The sequence below is a fragment of the Cervus elaphus genome, chromosome 20, assembly GCF_910594005.1.
Source record: "Cervus elaphus chromosome 20, mCerEla1.1, whole genome shotgun sequence".
Lineage (NCBI taxonomy): Eukaryota > Metazoa > Chordata > Mammalia > Artiodactyla > Cervidae > Cervus > Cervus elaphus.
Window position 1 is genome coordinate 56369733 of NC_057834.1, and position 21534 is coordinate 56391266.

Consider the following 21534-nt stretch of genomic DNA (forward strand, 5'->3'; position numbering starts at 1 on the left):
CAGGAGTCAAGAAACAGGGACAGTTTTGTTCCTTTTTAATGGATAAGTAATAGTCCATTGAGTGTGTGTGTGTGTGTGTGTGTGTGTGTGTGTGTACATATATACCACATTTTCTTTATTCATTCCTCTGCTAATGGACATTTAGGTTGCTTTCATGTCCTGGCTATTGTAAAAGTGCTGCAATAAACATTAGGGTGCATGTATCTTTTGGAACTATGTTTTCCTCTGGATATATGCTAGTAGTGATATTGGTGTGTCATATGGTACTTCTATTTTTAGTTTTTTAAGGAACCTCCGTATTGTTCTTTATGGACTGTAGTCTATCAGGCTCATCTGCCCATCAGGTTTCTCAAGAATACTGGAGTGGGTTGCCATTTTCTCCTCAAGGGAATCTTCCCAACCCAGGGATTCAACCATGTGTGTTTGCATGTCTTCTGCATTGGCTGGCAGAGTCTTTATTACTAGCGCCACCTGGGAAGCCCACTGTTCTCTATAGTGGTTGTAAAAGGAATGAAATTGTGCCATTTGCAGAGGTGTGGATGAACCTAGAAGCTGTCATACAAAGTGAAGTCAAAAAGAGAAAAATTAATATCGTATATTGACACATATATGTGAAATCTAGAAAAATCGTACAGGAAACCTATTTGCAAAGCAGAGTTCCTTGGACACAAGGAGATCAAACCTGTCAATGCTAAAGGGAATTAACCCTGAATTTTCATTGGAAGGACTGATGCTGAAGCTCAAGCTCCAGTACTTTGGCCACCTGATGCGAAGAGCCAACTCATTGGAAAAGACCCTGATGATCTGAAAGATTGAGGACAGGAGGAGAAGGGGATGAGATAGTTGGATGGCACCATTGACTCAAAGGAAATGAGTTTAGCAAACTCTGGGAGATACTGAATGACAGGGAAGTCTGGTGTGCTGCAGTCCATTGGATCACAAAGAGTTGGATATGACTTAGTGACTGAATAACAACAAAGACAATTAAATTTAGCTTCTCCTAACCCAAAAAATCATGGTGTGGCTGGTCACCTCTAAGACAGCTCCCAGTGATCTCTACCCTGTAGTTTCTATATGCTGTATAATTTCCTCCCTTCAAGTGTAAACTTTTCAGTTTACTTCTCAGGAATAGTGTACAGCAGGACAATTGTGATGGCACTTCTGAGTTAGCTTATAAAAGGAACTAATGGCTTGTTTTGGGTGCTGTATTTCATGCTGTCTCTTGAGTGTCTTGCTCTGGGGAGAATCAGTTGCCATGTCATAAGACAGTGGTGTGGATAGGCACATGTGGCAAAGAACTGATGCCTACCAGAAGCCATATTGAAATTGTGTAACTCAGATTGAGACTTGAAATCAATCTTTTAACTGAATTCCACACCTGGTTTCAGAAGTTAATGAAGTTCAGGTTCTTGATGTCTCATCACAGAAAGAATTCAGTGAGAGACAAAGTGATAGGTAAGAAGTGGATGTATTTAGATAGAAACACACTCCACAGACAGAGTGTGGGACACCTCAGGAGGCAAGAGTGGCCCCACAATGTGGTGTGGTTAGTTTTTATGGGCTGGGCAATTTTATAGGCTGATGAGTGGGAGGATTATTCCAATTATTTTGGGGAAAGGGCAGAGATTTCCAGGAATCAGGTCACCTCTCACTGTTTGATCTTTGATAGTCAGGCTCAGAACTGTCATGGCACTGTTGGATGTGTCCCTTAGCTTATATTAATGTATTACAATAAATGTATGATGAAGCTCAAAGTCCACTGGAAATCAAATATTCTACCACCTTGGACCTAGTTGGTTCTAACCAGTTTTTGTCATATCCTATGGTTATTTCACTCTTTTAAAGGCTGTGCCCTGCCCCCTTCCCTCCTGTTTCAATATGAGAACTTAGAAGTGTGTCCTCTTCTAGTTGAGACTTGAGATGACTGCAGCTGACATCTTGACTGTAGTCATGAGGGAGATCACAAGCCAGAATCAGCCAGTTAAGCTGCTCTCAGATTTATGATCCACAAAAACTGTGAGATAATAAATATTTGCTGTTGTCAGTGACAAATTTTGTAGTAATTCATTATTTAGCAATAGATAACTAATATCCTTAACTTGCAGGCAGGACAATCAGGCTGGGTCATGAAAACTATATTTGAGACGAATGAGAATGTAGTGATTGTGAGATCATAAGCTATTTTATTTATTGAAGAATTAAAATATTACATTAAGAAAAAACTTATCTGAAAGAGAAATAACACCAGAACTCTTTTGAATGTAATTATTACCTCAACCAGCAGAAATATTGATCCTGCTGAATTCCTTCATAGTTATATAAATCAAAGTCTAAGCAATTGACTGAAATCAGGATGTGAGTCATTGGACAGTTCCTCTTGGAAAGACTTAGATGGATCAATAAAGAAATTGAAATGAAACCTAACCTTTGGAGAAAGAGTATTTTTGTCATTCCTTTAGCCAAGGCCCCTAGTCAAAAGGAAAGAGAGGATTGTGATAATGATCCAGTGAATCTGCCCCCAGAGCTCCCTTAAACTTATCTCTTGTTTGACTTTGGAGAGTGGACTGTGTGTGATTTAGAGGCCAGAGCCTTTTTGACAATGGAAAGGTGCAGAAAGTCAAGCTCCTTTGATTTTGAGCCATTAGTACCACAGGTTCTCTTGCCCTTTCATGTCTGACAAATGCTCAGGTATTAATGAATGATAAGGCTACTGCCATGAATGAGTAAAGGATTGTCTTGCTGTCTGATGAGAAGTGCCTGACCAACACCCTCTTCTCTGGTTGTGTAAGACAGGGACCCCATAGGGAAGAGATGGGAGGGAGAACAAAGACACCAATTCAAGAGGTGGTCATTTAGGACTTCATGATACAAGTTGTTTTGGATTTCCAGCGATGAAAGAAGTCTTTCCACACATGGCAGCAGCAGGTCAGAGTCCTAGGACCTGGCTGGTTTTGTCAATCTGGCAGTTCAAGGTCAGTGCAAAGGACATCCCTAATACCTGAGGAAAGAGTTGGTAAAAAGTGAGGTCTTTACAGGTAAAACATCTCACCCACAGTCCCTAGGATGAATCCCAGAGGAAAAGAAAGTGTCCATCACACTGAAACTACCCTTCCTACTATCACTTCTAATTCCTTCTCAAGAGTTTTCTCCTTTAGCTTTAGAATGGCAGTGGGGAGACAAGTGAGAGTGATGATGGCAAGATAGTAGAGTATTAAGTGCTGGGACATCTTTTGTCTCCTTAAGAAACCACAGAAATCCTGCTTCTGGTATAATCAAGTTCTGCACAGGTCAATATATTGTGCAATGAGTCTTCTCTACCCCTGCCTTAGGCCTCCTTGGTTTCCAAGCAGAGAAAAAATCATTTCTCTTTGAGCTTCCTAAGTAGATCTTAGCTAATCTGTGATACACTCAAGACACTTGGGTATAAAAAGAGTAGGAATATCACATAATAAAAAAGAACAAGAAACTATCCCCATTCACCCCTGACTTGTCAAGATATGCAGAGAAGCAATGAGGAAATTGATTACAGTCTCATCACTAACTCCTCCTTAGCACACAAGGCCAATTTTTCAAGTGAAATGTTTTATTTAACAGGCTTTTCCAGATGAGCTGAATGAGGGACCAAAGTAAGGTTCCACTTAGTGGCTTTTAATTTGACCATGATACACTCATTTCTATTAGGGATAAATTGACCAGATAAATCTTACAGCATTGTTTTCTGTATGCCTTAAACTGGTAATAACATAATTTTCTACTTGAATGGGGGAGCTCATATTTATCAAGCACATACTTTAAAAATTACATGATTTAACTTATTTAATTCTCAAAATAATCCTCTGATTAAGCTCTTACCTGGATTACACACACACAGATCGTGGTGATTCCAATATACAGGAAATTAGAGTGAAACCACTGTTTTGCTTGTATATAGCAACCCTAGAAAAAATTACATGTACAAATGACATTACTATATTACTCAACTTTATCAAGAGGTTTATTTGGGATGATAGTTTGTCTTTTGCCAAGACACTTAGGACAGGCAATATGTATATGTGTGTGTATATATATATATATATATATATATATATATTTTAAATATGGATGAAGAAATGAGCATGAATTAGAGAACATTAAACTAGAGACTTTTCAGGCATTGTTATCATTACAGTGGAAGTATATAAAGTAGAAGTCATATGTTTACACACTGCATTAAACTAGCTCCCAAGATTCAGGTCAACAACATATGTCCTTGTATTTTTTGAACATTCAAAACTACTGTCTTGGTATTGACAAATAGGAATATAGGCTATGCAATCCTATGACGTTGCATTTCAGCTTCTGCTTCAAAAGCCAGTAATCATATCATGGCCCTACCAAGCTGCAGGGCAGTTGCTGGTTGGTGGGTGTCCTAGTCTTCCTTCACAGACGGCCCACCCGCCCAAATTCTGGAGATTTCCAAACAACATCAAGTGGGTGACATGGGTAACAAGACCTTAGGGGCTTGGTCTAGTTGGAAGATGATTTGGGCTTCTTCTCTGGGTCTAGTCAGAAGTTCCATCAACTCTTTCACCCCCAGCTCCTCACTCTTCATTTATAATTGATTCTGCTAAGGGGTTGGATGCTGCCATCTCCAAGGAAGGAGAGCAGGGAAATAAGTAGAAAGAGAAGCTTTTCTGCTTCTGGCTTGCAAATTTCACTTTCAACTATAAGAAGACCTAATTATTACTCAAGAAAAATCTAGACACAGTCTTCTGCCACTATCACATAAACTTTTCCCCTCTAATATAACAGTTCAGAGTAGCAAGATTCTTAATGGCATCTCTAGTCTAGATAAACTTATTCTTTTTTTTTTTTTTTTTTTGCTTATTTTTCTTTTTTGTTTTTCTTATTTTCTACTTCTATGTTTCCCTGGTCTCGCTTTTGTTTGAAGTTTCCTGTTTATGGCTGGGAGGACTAAGTCCTGTATGACTGGATTTCTAGGGGAATTAAAGTTTTAATCACAGTGGCCAATAGCAGAAATGTTTCCAAAAATAAGTTACCTTAACATTTGAGCCTTTGGGGCAAGATGCTGGTACTCCGGATGTCCAGTCACTCGTGCCGTTTACACCACAACATTGCAGCTGAAAGCCAAAGCCCCAGAAAGCAATGGTTAGTCAGATGACAGAAAGAAAACCATGGGCCTTGGAGAAAAGGTGAACCCTTCCAATTTGACTCTATGGCAAAAAATACAGAGCTGACTTGTTTACTATAGCTCCTTAGAACTGAGTACTGAATATAACAAACCTGTTATACCATTTTATTCACAAACCTATTATACATTTTATTCACATAAAACTTCTTGAAATAGAGAGGGCATATTTAACTTATTCACATTTTACAGATCAAAAATTAGGCACACAGGGGACTTTATAATGGAGGGATCAGGCTGACCACACCTAGACCCACTGTATGTCTGTTAGCATAGCTGATGCCATCTTGGGCCCTTACAGTTTCTCCTGTCCTACACTGACCCTACCCCTGTGCAGTGAATCACTTCTACGTCATTAAGGGCTTTATAAATAATAGGTATTGTGGTCTTTATGCTCCATTAGTTCCCAAACAATGATAAAAACTTTTGCTGATGTATTTTTGGCACCCAATGACTAGTTACCATTCATCTTGACTTAAGAGTGCATGTCCTGTTTCCAAGGACCTACCTCCATACTCCAAGTTAGCTATAAAATCCTCCTAACAGTCCCTTGGCAGTGTGGAGTATAGATGTGAATGCTTCCAGATTGTTGTCCACCTGATCCTGATACCACCCTGTGAGTAAGTTACTGTTTAATAAACTGACCCAGTGATTATATGGGGCTACCCGGCTTGTTTTCGTCTCAAGATGCCTTCTCAGTTCACTGCGCACTTTCTGTTCCCTCCATCCTTAGACAATTGGCAAGCTAGGCAGGAGACTGAAAATGATGCAAGAATGGGTGAAGGGGCCAAGCAGGGAAAAGCTTGCTCTTGCGGGGGAAATCCCAGGTTGGCTAGCCATTTCCATGTGGGGTGATCTGGCTAAATTTATGGAACAATTCAGGCTGATGCAAGTGTGCAGGGACACAATGGAAACACCAGAAGACTTACTAAATACATTAACCAAAGAGGTAGCAAAGCAAAAGTTGGGGGCAAAAGTGAGCAATCTATTGCAGCTGTTGCATGGCCTTTGTTATGAACTCTAAAATTTAGCACAGAAAAGGAATTACAGCGCAGTTGGGCACTAGAGAAAGATGTATGGATGGCATGTTTTGCAACATAGGACATTATATCAAAGAAAGTACAACAGGAAGAACCTATTGAAATGATGGAATGTAAGATGGCTAAATGTAGGGCCCTAGGCTACCCCATTCAAAGGTGAGGACTATTATTTCACAGGACAACTGGGACCCCAAGAGGTGGAATTCTTGGGCTCATGACTCCTCAGAAGATGAGGACATAATTATAAAAGAAGAAGAGGACCTGCAGTCATAGCCTCTGATTCAAACTAAAGCACATTATGCTAGAGAACCGAGAGATAATAGGAAGGAAATGGCAACCCACTCCAGTATTCTTGCCTGGGGAATCCCATGGACAGAGAAGCCTGGCAGGCTTCTGTCCATGGGGTCATAAGAGTCGGATATGACTTAGCAACTAAACCACTGCAAGAGCTGAAAAACAACCCCATGAGATTTTTCCTCCCTGAACTAGTAGAATTAACCAGAATATTCAAACAAAAAAGTAGAGAGAGCATTGCAGCCTAGGTTCTCCATTTGTGGGATACTGGGGGCAATGGCATTGTGTTAAATGGGCCACAAATGTGTATGGCTTCTGTTACAGCACCAACTGCCTTCTGGCAATGTTTGTATGGGGCTGGGGTGGGAGAAAAATGAGGGCACCCAGCCAACTTAATTAAATGGATATTTGCAGGTATACCCTGGATTCCTAAGGATTAGGGGTGGGGTCAAGGGTGCTCCTTGGTTTGCAGGTCCCAGGTTGAACAGACTATTTATTGGTCCTGCACCAATAAACAGATTGTTCTAGCAAATACTGTACAAAATGCACTATGATTTATGGAAATCCATCTAAGTTCCAAGGAGAAGTAGCAACCATTGATGGGATATGAGGTCAAACATTATAAAGTGAAAAATACAAGTGAAAGCTTGTATTTACAAATCAGAAGATTGCCTCCCCCTCCTTCTCTGGTTTATCTTCACCCATATCTGAGTATATTTTGGGTGTGTATGTTCTATAGGACCTGGACCTCAAACCACCATGGGTGAGTTCGACTTATGGATCAGACATTCAAGCTTATAATGATTAGTCATGCTAAATGGGACTCTGTAAAGTTGCCTATCTCCCCAGAGAGTAGTAGCAATAAAAAACAATAATGGGTACCTGCGGAATAAGAAAAAATAACTTCTACCATTAAGGAATTAGAGAAAGTGGTGGTTATAATACCAGCACAAAGCCTGTTCAGTAGCCCCATGAAGGCAGTGAAAAAACCAAATGGTACCTGGTGTATGGCAGTAGACCATAGAGAATTAATCAAGGTAATACCCCCTATCTATGTAGCAGTTACAAAAATTCTTGGATATAATTGCCGCTTCTCTCAAGGCATAGCCTCTTCTCTCAAGACAGTGTCTTAGATTTGTCTAATGCATTTTCTTAGCAAACACTTAGATAAAGAGTCCCAGGACCAGTGCACCTTCATGTGGGAAGGGGGGACAATGGTCTTTTACCATCCTACCCCAATGTCATCTTACTATATGTCATGGGATGGTGGCCCTGGACTTGAAGAAATGGACTCTCCTTCTTTCTGTAGTTCTCCATCATTACATTGATGATACTAGGTTAACCTGTAATTACTTGTTTTCTGTTTCCCAAGCCTCTTCTGGAACATTTAAGCATAAAGATTGGAGTTCAATACCAATAAGCTACAAGGACCTGGACAGTCAGTAAAGTTGCTAGGAGTTATCTAGTCTGCTAAGACTGAAGGGATGCCCAAAGCTGCTATTGATAGAATATAGATAAACCATGCCCTACAGTAGAAAAGAACTACAATCCTTTATAGGTGTGCTAGGGTATGGGCGGCCTTTTATTCTCTACCTTGTCCAAATATTGAGACCCCTATATTCTTTGGGGCTTCCCAGGTGACTCAGCAGCAAAGACTTTGCCTGCAATATAGGAGCCGTTCGAGTTGTAAACTTGGGTTTGATCCCTGCATTGGGAAGATTCCCTTTGAGGAGGAAATGGCAACCCACTCCAGTATTCTTGCTGGGAAAATCCCTATGGACAGAGGAGACTGGCAGGCTGCCATCCATAGGGTTGCAGAGTCAGAACACACTGAGCACAGAGCACATATGATTTAGTGAAAAAGTGAAATACCTGGGTTAGGAACACCCCACCCCACAAGCCCACAAATAAGCCACTTATTTGACTTATGGTCAAATAAGTCCAAGGACTGGAGGTGTTAATGCCAGACATAAGTTGTGAGTTGGATGTAAGTCTATACTCAGGAGGGTTTGGATAAGGACTATGGTAGTGACAAAATGGGAAATGAGTCCAACTAAGATTTTGGTCTCAGTTTTGGGAAGGGGCAAAGAATTGATATAGCACTATGGACAAACAATTGTCAGCAATATATCTAGACTTACAACAAACTGAGGGTCTAACCACTGACTTACTTGTCAGTGTACAGACATCCCTGCCTGTGGGGGGATGGATTAAGTAGTAGTAGTAGTTAAGTCGCCAAGTTGTGTCTGACTCCTGTGACCCCACAGACAGTAGCCTGCCAGGGTCCTCTGTCCATGGAATTCTCCAGGCAGGAATACTGGAGTGGGTTGCCATTTGCTTCGGATGGATTAAGGACATGTTTTTAAAGCCTATGAATGCCTGTGTACAACTGAGTACCTTACAAAAGTGGCATGCATACCTTCAAGAGAGAAGCACTTATAACACTGGTCCACTTACTCAGGAGTTACAAATAGTGACCTATATCTACCCACCAGAGACTCCAGTGACATCCCCTGTTGGACCCAATTTACTTCAAGTACAGGAAGGTACCTCGATGCCCGTTGTGGATACATGGTACATCGAGGGCAGCTGTAAGGGTGATCTACCTTGGTGATACACCATAGCTGTTGTTTTGGATTCAGATGTCATCTGATTCAAGGAAGGGACTGGACATAATAGTCATTGGGAAGAACTCAGAGCAGAATGGCTGGTGATTGCTAACAATCCCACACCCCTCAACATTGCCACTGACATTTGGGCAGTATGGAAAGGCTTGACAATATGGATGTCTCAATGGCATCAAGATTATTGGAAACAGTAAATGAACCTCTGTTGGGGTCTGAGTTATGGGCTGATATTTGAACTGTTTGCACACAACCTGGTGCCGATATGACCATATGGCTTGTTTCTGCTCACTCACCCTCAACTCTGCCAGGCAATTGCAAAGCAGATACACTAGCAAGGACAAGAGGCTTGTGTCTGCAAGAATTACAGACCTCCTCCGATGCAGCAGAATGACTCCACTGAAAGTCAGACATAGAACTCCCAAAACAACTTGGGAAATAGCAAAAAGGCTTCATTTGCCTCTCAAATCTATGGGCCTCCAAGTTACAGATAAGGACTGCCTTATGCATCATTTGAGGTGGTGCCCTCCTCTGGTAACCAGATGGCAAGTGGACCACATAGGCTTTTGCCTGTGACAGAAGGGTATAAATATGCCCTTACCTGTGCTGACACAGCCTCTGGGTTGGTGCTAGCCTTTGCTAGTAGGAAAGCCAATCAGACTGCTATTAATACAATCAAAGGCAAAACTGTCAATCTATCAAAATTGGAAGTTATGTGTGGAACATCAGCCCAAATTGGCAGTGATCAGGTGACTGGACAAAGACATGTGCACCCCAATGTTCATCACAGCACTGTTTATAATAGCCAGGACATGGACGCAACCTAGATGTCCATCAGCAGATGAATGGATAAGGAAGCTGTGGTACATATACACCATGGAATATTACTCAGCCATTAAAAGGAATTCATTTGAATCAGTTCTAATGAGATGGATGAAACTGGAGCCCATTATATAGAGTGAAGTAAGCCAGAAAGATAAAGACCAATACAGTATACTAACGTATATATATATGGAATTTAGAAAGATGGTAACAATAACCCTATATGCAAAACAGAAAAAGAGACACAGATGTACAGAACAGACTTTTGGACTCTGTGGGAGAAGGCGAGGGTGGGATGTTTCGAGAGAACAGCATCGAAACATGTATATTATCAAGGGTGAAACAGATCACCAGCCCAGGTTGGATGCATGAGACAAGTGCTCGGAGCTGGTGCACTGGGAAGACCCAGAGGGATCGAGTGGAGAGGGAGGTGGGAGGGGGGATCGGGATGCGGAATACATGTAAATCCATGACTGATTCATGTCAATGTATGGCAAAACCCACTACAATATTGTAAAGTAATTAGCCTCCAACTAATAAAAATAAATGGAAAAAAAAAAAAAAAGTGAGCAGAAGCCCAAGAAACTCCTTGAACTTTCCATCTACCACATAACCCCACCATTGTTCAGTCGCTCAGTTGTGTCTGACTCTTTATAACCCCATGGACTCTAGCATGCCAGGCTTCCCTGTCCTTCACTATCTCTGAGAGTTTGCTCAAACTCATGTCCACTGAATTGATGATGTCATCCAGCCATCTCATCCTCTGTCATCCCCTTCTCCTCCTGCCTTCAATCTTTCCCAGCACCATGGTCTTTTCCATTGACTCAGCTCTTCACATCAGGTTGCTGAAATATTGGAGTTTCAGCTTCAGCATCAGTCCTTCCAATGAATATTCAGGATTGATTTCCTTTAGGATTGACTGGTTTGATCTCTTTGCTGTCCAAGGGACTCTCAAGAGTCTTCTCCAACACCTTAGTTCAAAAACATCAATTCTTTGGCACTCAGCCATCTTATCATGGTCCAACTCTCATATTTGTACATGACTACCAGAAAAACTATAGCTTTTACTATAGTTTTGTCAGCAAAATGATGTCTCTGCTTTTTAATACGCCACATTTGTCACAGCTTTTCTTCCAAGGAGCAAGAGTCTTTTAATTTCATGGCTGCAGTCACTGTAGCTGGCTTTATAAAATGTGTCAACCAGATGGATGTTAAAAGCCCTATTTCCTGAGGGCACATTAAAAGTTTGGTCCTGAGGGCTGTCTGAAGCTATCAGACTATTAAATGCCTCAGGCCAACAATCTGCACAAGAATGGCTGGATGGATGGACAATAAAACAGAGGCTGAGAGGGCAGGTTCAAAAGGGAGGTCTCGTCCTAACATAGCACAGGAACTCTGCTCAGTGTTATGTGGCAGCCTGGGTGGGGGGGTAGTTCGGGAGAGAATGAATATGTGTATACGTGTGGTTGAGTCTCTTTGCTGTTCACCTGAAATTATCACAACATTGTTAATCAGCCATGTTGTTGTTCAGTCATTAAGGCACATCTGACTCTATGCAACCCCTTGGACTGCAGCATGCCAGGCTTCTCTGTCCTCCACCATCTCCTGGAGTTTGCTCATATTCATGTCCATTTGAGTCAGTGATGCTATCTAACAATTTCATCCTCTGCCACCCCCTTCTCTTTTGCCTTCAGTCTTTCCCAGCATCAGGGTCTACACCCCAAAATAAATTTGAAAGTTTTTTTAAATAAGGAAGCCTTGGGCCTATCAGGTGGAATGAAGATCTTGTGGGTTTTTTGTTTGTTTCTTTGCTTTTTAGGGGGATGCCACAGGACATCCCACCTGGTGTTACTATAATTCATTGGCATTTAAATTGTTCTCCCCATTCCAAGTGGCTTGGTATCCTAACCCCTTGGGAGATAGGATTTGCTTCTAGTATCACCTTCAGTCCAGATGGACAATAAAAAGTTTTATAGAAAACTTTTATATAGAAAGTTTATATAGAAATGGGCCCCCTTCAGGCCCAAATCACCTCTCCAGAAGCATTAGCACAGTGAGCTAAACCCACAAGAAGTAGGTTTACTCAGGTGGGTTCCCACTGAGCCCCTATCTGCAATTTGAGTTTACCTCTTAGAGATATTAAAGGACAAATTATGTAGTATTGTTAGGTAGTTAGAATAGGAAAAAAGAGTCCAAAATGGCGGTGGATAAAAGACAAAGAAAGGAAGAAGCCAGGAAAATGGAACAAAAGAAAATTCGAGGACTGGAATGAGAACCTCAGGTGAAACAAACAGCCTTCCTGGCTATCCCAGTTTACATACGGCAGGTTCATGGGAAGGAGACAAAACATATGAAAAGAGGAGCCAGGATTGAGCCTCCCTCTTTGGGTTGGCCTGTCCTCATGCCTCAAGGATGTACTATCCTTCGCTTGCCAAATAAAACTGAACTGTAACAGAGCTGTAACACTTGTCCACTGTTTCAAATCTTTGCTGCGAAAAGACAGAACCAAGGAAATTACACACTCCCCTGACAGTATCACCCACTGGGAAAAAAGCCAAAATTAGGGATAGTTTTCTCCAATGCTACTCATGAATGAGACTTTGCCTTATCTTTTACCCCTAAAACATCTCTCTTGTTGCCCACAGTGTTTGCCTCATGGACTATTTGGCTCTAGTTACTGGAAATATGTTCCGCTCCTGTGGCTCAAACATATGCAAAGGTCCACAACTATTCTTACTTCTGGGTCTGTGGCCTGTCTGCAGTACCAAGAGGATTCTGTGAAAGTTTCAGCCACTCATCTGCACCAAATGTAGACAGTGGCTTAGACTGGTGGCCAAAAATCCCCTTGCTATGTGACCCCTGTTTATGGAAGCTCTATGTTTAACTATAGTGACTCTAAATAGTATGTTTTCCCCCTGCTGTGAAGTAGATCAAACAATCTTCAGATTCCCATGGTTTGTCATATTTGGGATGGCTTAAGGTAGTTGGGAGGTGAGTATGGAGACTTGATGTCCATAGCCCTCATCTACATAGAAAGGAGCAATCATACCCAAATAGGGGCTTCCCTAGTGGCTCAGATGGCAAAGAGTCTGCCTGCAATGCAGGAGACCTGGGTTCAATCTCTGGATCAGGAAGATCCCCTGGAGAAGAGAACGGCAACCCACTCCAGTATTCTTGCCTGGAGAATCCCATGAACAGAGGAACCTGGTGGGCCGTGGGCCATGGGGTCAAATAGAGTTGGACACAACTGAGTGACTTTCACTTTCAAACTTTCATACCCAAACGAATCATAGACACATGGAGGTGGTGGTGGGGGGCTTCCCTACTGTCTGTCAAGTAACTCACAAGATATTACATTTTAAATGGGCAGGAAAAGAAGAAGCTCCCTACAAAGCTGGTGCTTCTTTGGTTCCCAAACAAGAGATCTGAATATGTGGAGTCTCTCTGTGGGCTTTTCTGCCCTATAAGTGGACAGGTTTATGCACTTTGAGATTTCTTTCCCTCTGGGCTGGTATATATACCCCTTGACCAGAAGTTCCCCATAACCTTCCTGCTATTAAGTCCAGGTGGTAGGCCTGTGGTAGTATGTCATGATGGGAATGGTCAACATTTATTTTCCTTCCCTAAAACGTAGGTATAAGTGCTAAACTAGAAATCCAGAAGTTAGCATACCTCACCTCCCCGCCAGGAACACATCAAAATTACATCTACATGTGGAACAATTCTCACTGAAAACTAACTTAAAAAGGGCGGAAGGACTCCTGTACAACCAAGGCTGTGAGAAAGATACACATGTAATCAGGAGGTCAGGACCTGTGACCCTGGGAGGCGACTCAGAGCAAAAAGGAGTGTACATGGGTGGGATACCACCCACCCTGGGGAGTGAGCTGTTGAGAGTCACAAACTGGAGCCCCAGTCCTGGGGTCCTACACTGGGGAGACAAGGTCCCTTTGTTGACTGAAGGACTGTTTGGATTAACAGGAGAGCTGTAGAAGCCTGGACTCCACCATGAGGAGCACACGCATGCTGGCTTTCCTCTAAGGCAAGGTGGAAAGAGGTCTGCTTTAGTGGAACTACCTATGGGCATGCCCCAACCCAGGTCGAGCAAATGCTCTTTCCCCACTCTTTCCATGTCACAGTGCAGCGAGGGATCTGGGTTGGCCATGACCAAAGAAATGATTCAAACCTTAGAATACAGAGGTGACCCAGTATTGGGGCAGCAGCTGCCATTGTTGGTGCTTACTCAAGCAGCACAGCAGAAACATCCTAGGTCTCTGACAGAGGCTGCTTCACCACAGCTTACCACCACCCCACACTCTCAGGTGTGTGCCCTGAGAGTCCACGTGGACCTCCTGCCCTGAGGTGTGACTCCACAACAGGGCAGGGGGGGCAGAGGCTGGGGGCAGTGACTGGCAGTGAGGGAAAGGGGGACTTGCACCCAAGGCTGCTTCTGAGCAGAATGAGGGAAACAACTGCAGGTACCTACAAAGCAGCACATCAAAGACAGCTCAGATTATACCCAGGTTGCAGAACATAAGGTTGATAACAAACATCAGTTGCTTTCATATATTACAATAAAGAATAAATAGAATTTGAAATTAAAAACACAATGCCACTTACATTAGCATTCCCCAAAATGAAATACTTAGGTATAAATCTAACAAAATAAGTGCAAGATCTTTCCTATCCTATATAATAGGAAAACTATAAAACTCTGATGAACAAAATCAAGTAAATGGGGAAGTATGCCATTTCCATGGATAGGAAGACTCAGTGTTATTAAGGTACCAGTTCTTCTCAACTAGATTTATAGATTCAATGCTACCCAATCAAAATCTCAGCCAGTTATTTAATGGATGTCAACCAGCTGATTTGAAAGTTTATATAGAGAAGGAAATGGCAACCCGCTCCAGTATTCTTGCCTGGAAAATCCTGTGGACAGAGGAGCCTGAAGGGCTGCTGTCCATAGGGTCGCATAGAGTCGGACATGACTGAAGCAACTTAGCATGCATGCATGCATTAGAGAAGGAAATGGCAACCCACTCCAGTATTCTTGCCTGGAGAATCCCAGGGACAGAGGACCCTGGTGGGCTGCCGTCTATGGGGTCGCACAGAGTTGGACACGACTGAAGCGACTTAGCAGCAGCAGCAGTAGCATAGAGAGGCAAAAGACCCATAATTGTCAACACAATACTGAAGGAAAAGAACAAAGTTGGAGGACTGATACTACCCAACTTCAAGACTTCCTACAAAGCTGCAACAATCAAGATAGTGTGGTACTGGTGAAAGAACAGACAAATAGATATAGAGAGCCCAGAAGCAGGCCTGCATAAATGTAGTCAACAGATCTTTGACAAAGGAGCAATACAATGCAAAAAAGATAGCTCAACAAATGGTGTTGGGAAAATTAGACATTCATATACCAAAAACAAAAACACAAAAACAAACAAACAAAAATAAACAAACCAACAGCTAGACAGAGAACCTACACCATTCACAAAAGTTAACTCAAAACAGATTATAGATCAAAAGTAAAATACAACACTACAAAAATCTTAGAAGATAATATGAGAGAAAACCTACATGACCTTGGTTATGATGATATCTTTTTAGAAACCACACCAAAAGCATGGTGAAATAATGAAATAAATAATGAAATAATGGAAGAAATAATGGGTAAGTTGGACTTGGCTAAAATTAAAAACTTCTATTCTGCAAGAGACAGTGTCTGTGGGAAGACAAGCCACAGACTTGGAGAAAATATTTGCAAAAGACACATCTGATAAATGACTGTTACCTAAAAATCTATATATAAAAGAGAGAGAGAAACCTCTTAAAACTGAGCAATAAGATAACAACTAACCTGATTAAAAAATGAACCAACAAACATAACAGACACCTCGCCAAAGAAGATATAGAAATGGAAAATAAACATATGAAAATCTACATTATATGTCATCAAGGAAATGAAAATTAAAGTAATGAGCTACCAGTACACACTTATGAGGATGGTCAAAATCTGGAACACTGACACTAAATACTGGTGAGGATGTGGAGCAATTTCATACATTGCTGGTGGGAATGAGAAGTGGTACAGATTCTTCAGAAGACCATTTGGAGGTTTCTTACGAATAATGCATACTTTTACTAAATGATTCATCAATTACACATTGGTATTTATCCAAAGAAGTATAAAACTTATGTCCACAAACAAAAATGCTGCTCATTAATGATTATGGAAGCTTTATTCTTAATTGCCAAAACTTGGAAGCACTCAAGATGTCCTTCAATAAGTGAATGAGTAAGTAAGCTGTGGTATATCCAGACTATGGAATATTAACACTAAAAAGAATTGAGCTATCAAATCATGAAAAGACAAGGAGGAATCTTAAATGCATATTAGCAAGTGGAAGAAGCCAATTTGAAAAGCTTATAAACAGTATGACTTTAACTATATGACATTCTGAAAAAGGCAAAACTATTGAAAAATAAAAAGATCAGTGGCTGTGAAGGATGAGGGTGGGAGGAGGAGGGAATGCAGAGAGTTTTTAGGAGGGCAAAGCTACTCTGCATGATATTATAATGATGCATATATGTCGTTATAAATTTCTTCAAATGCATAGCATGTGTAACACCAAGAGTGAACCCTAATGTAAACTACGGACCTTGGGTGATAATTATGTGTCAATGTAGGCTCAGCCTTTACTTTACTTTACTTTTTTAAAAGTACCATTCTGGTGAGTGATGTGGATAATGGGGGAGACTATGCAAGTGTGGGAGTATATGGGATATCTCTGTACCTCCCTTTCAGATTTGTTGTAAACCTAAGACTGCTCTTGGACAATGGACATGAGTTTAAGCAGACTCCAGGAGATGTTGAAGGACAGGGAGGCCTGTCATGCTGCAGTCCATGGGGTTGCAAAGAGTCGGACACGACTGAGCAACTGAACAACAACAAGACTGTTCTTAAAAAATTGTTTTAAAAAACAAAGTTATTATCTTTATATTTAGTTCTGAAATAATATAATATCTATTATTTGCTTTAAAAAGTTCTAGCAAAAAACGCATAGTGGATTAGCTAAAACAATATTGGCAAAATGTTAACTGTTGAAGCTGGATGATATGTACCCACAGATTCAAATCGCTTTTCTTTTATGTCAGCCTAGAAATTCTATAATAAAAGGTTTATAGACTGGATTTTTAAAAGAAAGAAGAATAGGGATCCAGAAAGTTAAGTGACTTTCCCAAAGCCACCCAATCCTGGTCTCTGGACTTTAATTCTTGTGCTATTTCTTTTACCCCACACTAAGAAGGCATGGCAGGGCCACAAGTGGCTCCATGTGGTCATAATGGTATTGTCTGAGACACAAACTATGCCATTGTCAGACTGGCTTCCTGACCCCAGCACACCCAGAAAGGAATGCTGAGTTAAAATATATGTTTGTGGTGGGGAGGGGCATGAGAAATGGGGTTCTGGTGAGCTAGGTAACAAGAATGAGTTGGGCTACTCAGGAATTCAAAAGAGATTTCCTATATTAAACAATTTCTGTTTTCAGAAAAAAATTGGAAAATACATAAACTAATCCAGAATGACATGTTTGGGTCTTTCTTACATCTTAGTAGGGCTGAAACAATGAACCTGAGTGGGTAAAGGGTAAAAGAGAGAATGTATTAATAGACAAGTTTGTACCAACCAAGCTAAATCTCACGCTCTCCTGTTTCTGACAGCCAAGCATTATTCTGAGCCTAGGGGCTGTGGACCTTAGATTCTGAAGCTTTCATGAAAGAGAGACCCTTCCAGTGCCCAGGGACTGAGGCTGGAAAATTACATCTGGGCTGAGCTAAGGAGGATTTTGTACTCACAAATGACTGGATGGAGTCCCACGCTGCCTTGGTGCTATTGTCTGAGTTGTATCGCTGGATGCTCTTGGTCAAACCCTCAGCCACGTATCCTTGCAGCTGTATGGGACACATTCCAGCAGAGGAGTCGTTGTAAAAAGCAGGTGAGTTTAAGGAACAGGAAATTTCTAATGCAGGCTAATAAAACAGTTCCATTTGTTCCTCCCTTCCAAATGATCTCTTCAGAACTAAGTCAGGGAAGGGAGCTTATATATAGGAAGAAATGCTGAGGATGGGATGACAATGAAGGAAGAAACACACAGCATTTTCTTGACCTTCCAAAACCCTGGGTTTACAAAGAATGCAAAGGGGCAAATCAAACATGGGTTCTCTTAGGCACTGAGACAGATATTCTTTATTGCCAGACAGATGGAGAAAAGTAAGTAGGCAAATAGGGGGAAGACAAACTTGATTTTTACTGTTCTTCCCATTCATCCTTCAAAGCACCACTCAAATATGATCACCTTCATAATTTTTTTTCTCCCCAATTACAGTCACTCTCTTTTTCTTTCATCCTTCCACTTTGACTCTAGATCTATCATAGGACTTACTTGTGCCAACTTCTCCTCCCCACCCCCCCCCCCCCCCACTCTTAGCAATCCAACAATGAATTGTGTTTTCTGTAACTTACCTTCTGTTCGTACACAAAGAGCAGGATGGCCAAGATCACCTCAGCAAGGAGGATAATCAGCAGCAGGACAAAGAACTGGGGCAAAGCAAAGAGATGCTCACAACAATGAAGCCAGCTCCTCCCCCACTCCCACTCTACCCTGGCAGCATAAAGGCAGATCTCTATACATGGGCAGGAGTTCCCACCTACTCAAGCTTTCATAGGCTTTTTCATGTTTTGTGAAGAATATCTGTTCTTTTCCTACAATCAGACTTCAAGACTCTAGAGGGCAGATCAGCTGTCTTCCAGCTTTTCCCTCTTCTTCCCATTGTGTTTATTGAGTTCCAGGTGCATAGTGAATATGGATTACCATTTGTTGAATCAGTGAAGCAGTTTTGGCATTAGCTAGCTGAAACAGTTGAGCAAAAGACTGGTAAGCTAAATCATGTGTCTTCAGAGTTTGGGGCCTGGTTTTTTCTGCAAGCAGAAGGCTATTATAGGGTGGAGGAAGATGATAATAGAGGTTAAGAGGAGCCCTGTACAGACAGGGAGAAGAGGTGCTCTAATCATGATCTTCACTCATATTTATCTCCAATTTTAGATGTTTGTACTAATCATACTTAACAGCAAACACATTTTCACTTTTTCATTTTCTTTCATTGTTTTACCCCAAAACAAACTCTTATTACTCAAAACCTTTTCCCCAAGTCTATTATCTTCCATCTTTTGCTAATAGTCTGGGGACTGTCTGAGAACAAGGACTTTCTTATTCTATCTTTTGGCTCCAGTTTAACACATAAAGGAAAGAAGATTAACCACATGACTTGAGGAAGAAGAAAAGTGATTGGGAACCTATATTTATGGATAGAGTGGTGCTTTATTATCGAGCTCTGTGTGGGCACACCAGAGAAACAAGAAACTCTTCTTTCATAGAGCTTATAGGCAAAGCCTAAATCTAAAGGTGCTCCTGAGGCTAGTTAGCTGACAGGAAGAAAGTGAAAAGCTCTAGCATCTCTCACGTTAGACCTCAATGGCCTCAGCATAGGCTCTCACCCAGCTGGGTCACTCACACTGTGGTGTAGCTAGTACAGATTTGAGATACATATGTATCCTCTGCCATCTTAGAAGGGTCACAATACTCAGAAGAATCTAGAGACTAGATTTTCCACCAGTTAATGACTCTAAGTCAGATCCTGGAAATATATACTAATGCAAGGAAGATTTAGGTAGATGGATGACTCTTGATTTCAACCATACATAAAGAATAAATAAAAAGCTATGAATGCAAATTATAATGATAAGGGTCATCATTAACAGTGTAAAATGGATACTAAGGAGGACAGTGATATCTTTTCCTATTTATCCCTCTCTGGGCCTAGACAGACTGGACTGAGCTGAGGTGCCAACTTCATGGTCCAACAATTTATTTGCACTAATAGATGAGCTACCAGAAAACATCTTGCCTGTGGTTTAAGACATCATGCCCACCTCCCCCACTTAGGCACATCAGCTGTGAGAGTCACTCACCGACATAAGCAGGCATTTATTCTCCTTGATGGATCCCATGCATCCCAGGAAGGCAACCACCATGATGATGGAACCCACAATGACAAGCACATTGCCCAGCGTGAGAGAGGGGAGGTTATGGAAGAGTACTCCAAACTTGCTGTGGATCAGGAGGTAGATCCCAAAGCCCAAAATGCAACAGCCACAGAACTGAAAAGAAGAATCACGTAACATTCTGAAATGCAAGGTGGTTCTTAAATATCTCCTCATACCCACTTACTTGACACTAGAGTCATTTTTTTGCTTGGCTCTAGCCAATAAACTCTTTACCCAAATTTCTCCAAGTGCCTAAAAAAAAAGGCATACCCTGTGATGTCCCACACATACCTCATCCTATCCATATCAGATATCAAAATGGTCATTCCTATGGATAACACAGTATCTTCATGATTCAGATTCCTACTCCTTTTTTTAGATCTTCATGATTCAGATCCCTACTCCTTACTGGCTCAACTGCTTATATGTGGTCTTCCCTTTGTAAAGAGAATACACTGGTTGAGAAGTTCATCTTTCTTGGCAGAAAACTAGAGAAGCCAAACTTTTAAGAATCTTCTCATAGAAACACGAGTAACAACTCATCCTATGTCTGAAATTCAATTGCTAAATCTGATATAGTGAAAGTGAAAGTGTTAGTCTCTCAGTTGTGTCCAGCTCTTTGTGACCCCATGGGTTATACACCACCTTCCACCTCCCCCAAGCTCCTCTATCTATCCACAGGATTCTCCAGACAAGAATACTGGAATGGATTGTCATTCCCTTCTCCAGGGGATCTTCATGACACAGGGATTGAACCTTGGCCTCCAGCATTGCAGGCAGATTCTTTACTGTCTGCGTCACCAGGGAAGCCTTAATATAGTGAAACCCTCTTTCGATCAGCTATTTTTTCCAAGGATTCAGGGTTGAGGTCAGGGGAGCAAGAAAAAAAGAGGCATTCAATACAGGGAGTGTAGAATCTTAGGTTTTTCACCCATAGATGTCAGCAGTGAGCAGTAATAGTCTAAAGCGCCCAGAGAAACAGCATCACCAACCGCACTGGTGTCTTTCAATTTTGCAGGCTTTTCTTTTTTTTTTTTCCATTTATTTTTATTAGTTGAAGGCTAATTACTTTACAATATTGTAGTGGTTTTTGTCATACATTGACATGAATCAGCCATGGATTTACATGTATTCCCCATCCCGATCCCCACTCCCACCTCCCTCTCCACCCAATTCCTCTGGGTCTTCCCAGTGCACCAGGCCCAAGCACTTGCCTCATTGGATGAAACTGGAGCCCATTATACAGAGTGAAGTAAGCCAGAAAGATAAAGACCAATACAGTATACTAACACATATATATGGAATTTAGAAAGATGGTAACAATAACCCTATATGCAAAACAGAAAAACAGACACAGATGTACAGAACAGAATTTTGGACTCTGTGGGAGAAGGCGAGGGTGGGATGTTTCAAGAGAACAGCATCGAAACATGTATATTATCTAGGGTGAAACAG

The 21534-nt window shown here is 41.4% G+C and overlaps 1 protein-coding gene across 1 annotated transcript in view; it reads right to left on the reverse strand.

The window, feature by feature from the left end:
• Positions 1-2163: 2163 nt before the first annotated feature.
• Positions 2164-21534, reverse strand: part of CD53 (CD53 molecule) — a 35738-nt gene continuing 16367 nt past the window's right edge. Inside the window, exons 3-8 of the mRNA XM_043877934.1 lie at positions 20005-20193; positions 18499-18573; positions 17832-17927; positions 5040-5120; positions 3853-3936; positions 2164-2998 (exon numbers count right to left, since the gene is read on the reverse strand). Coding sequence (XP_043733869.1) covers positions 2927-2998; positions 3853-3936; positions 5040-5120; positions 17832-17927; positions 18499-18573; positions 20005-20193 — 597 coding nt within the window. The 3' untranslated portion in view covers positions 2164-2926. The remainder of the gene's footprint in view (positions 2999-3852; positions 3937-5039; positions 5121-17831; positions 17928-18498; positions 18574-20004; positions 20194-21534) is intronic.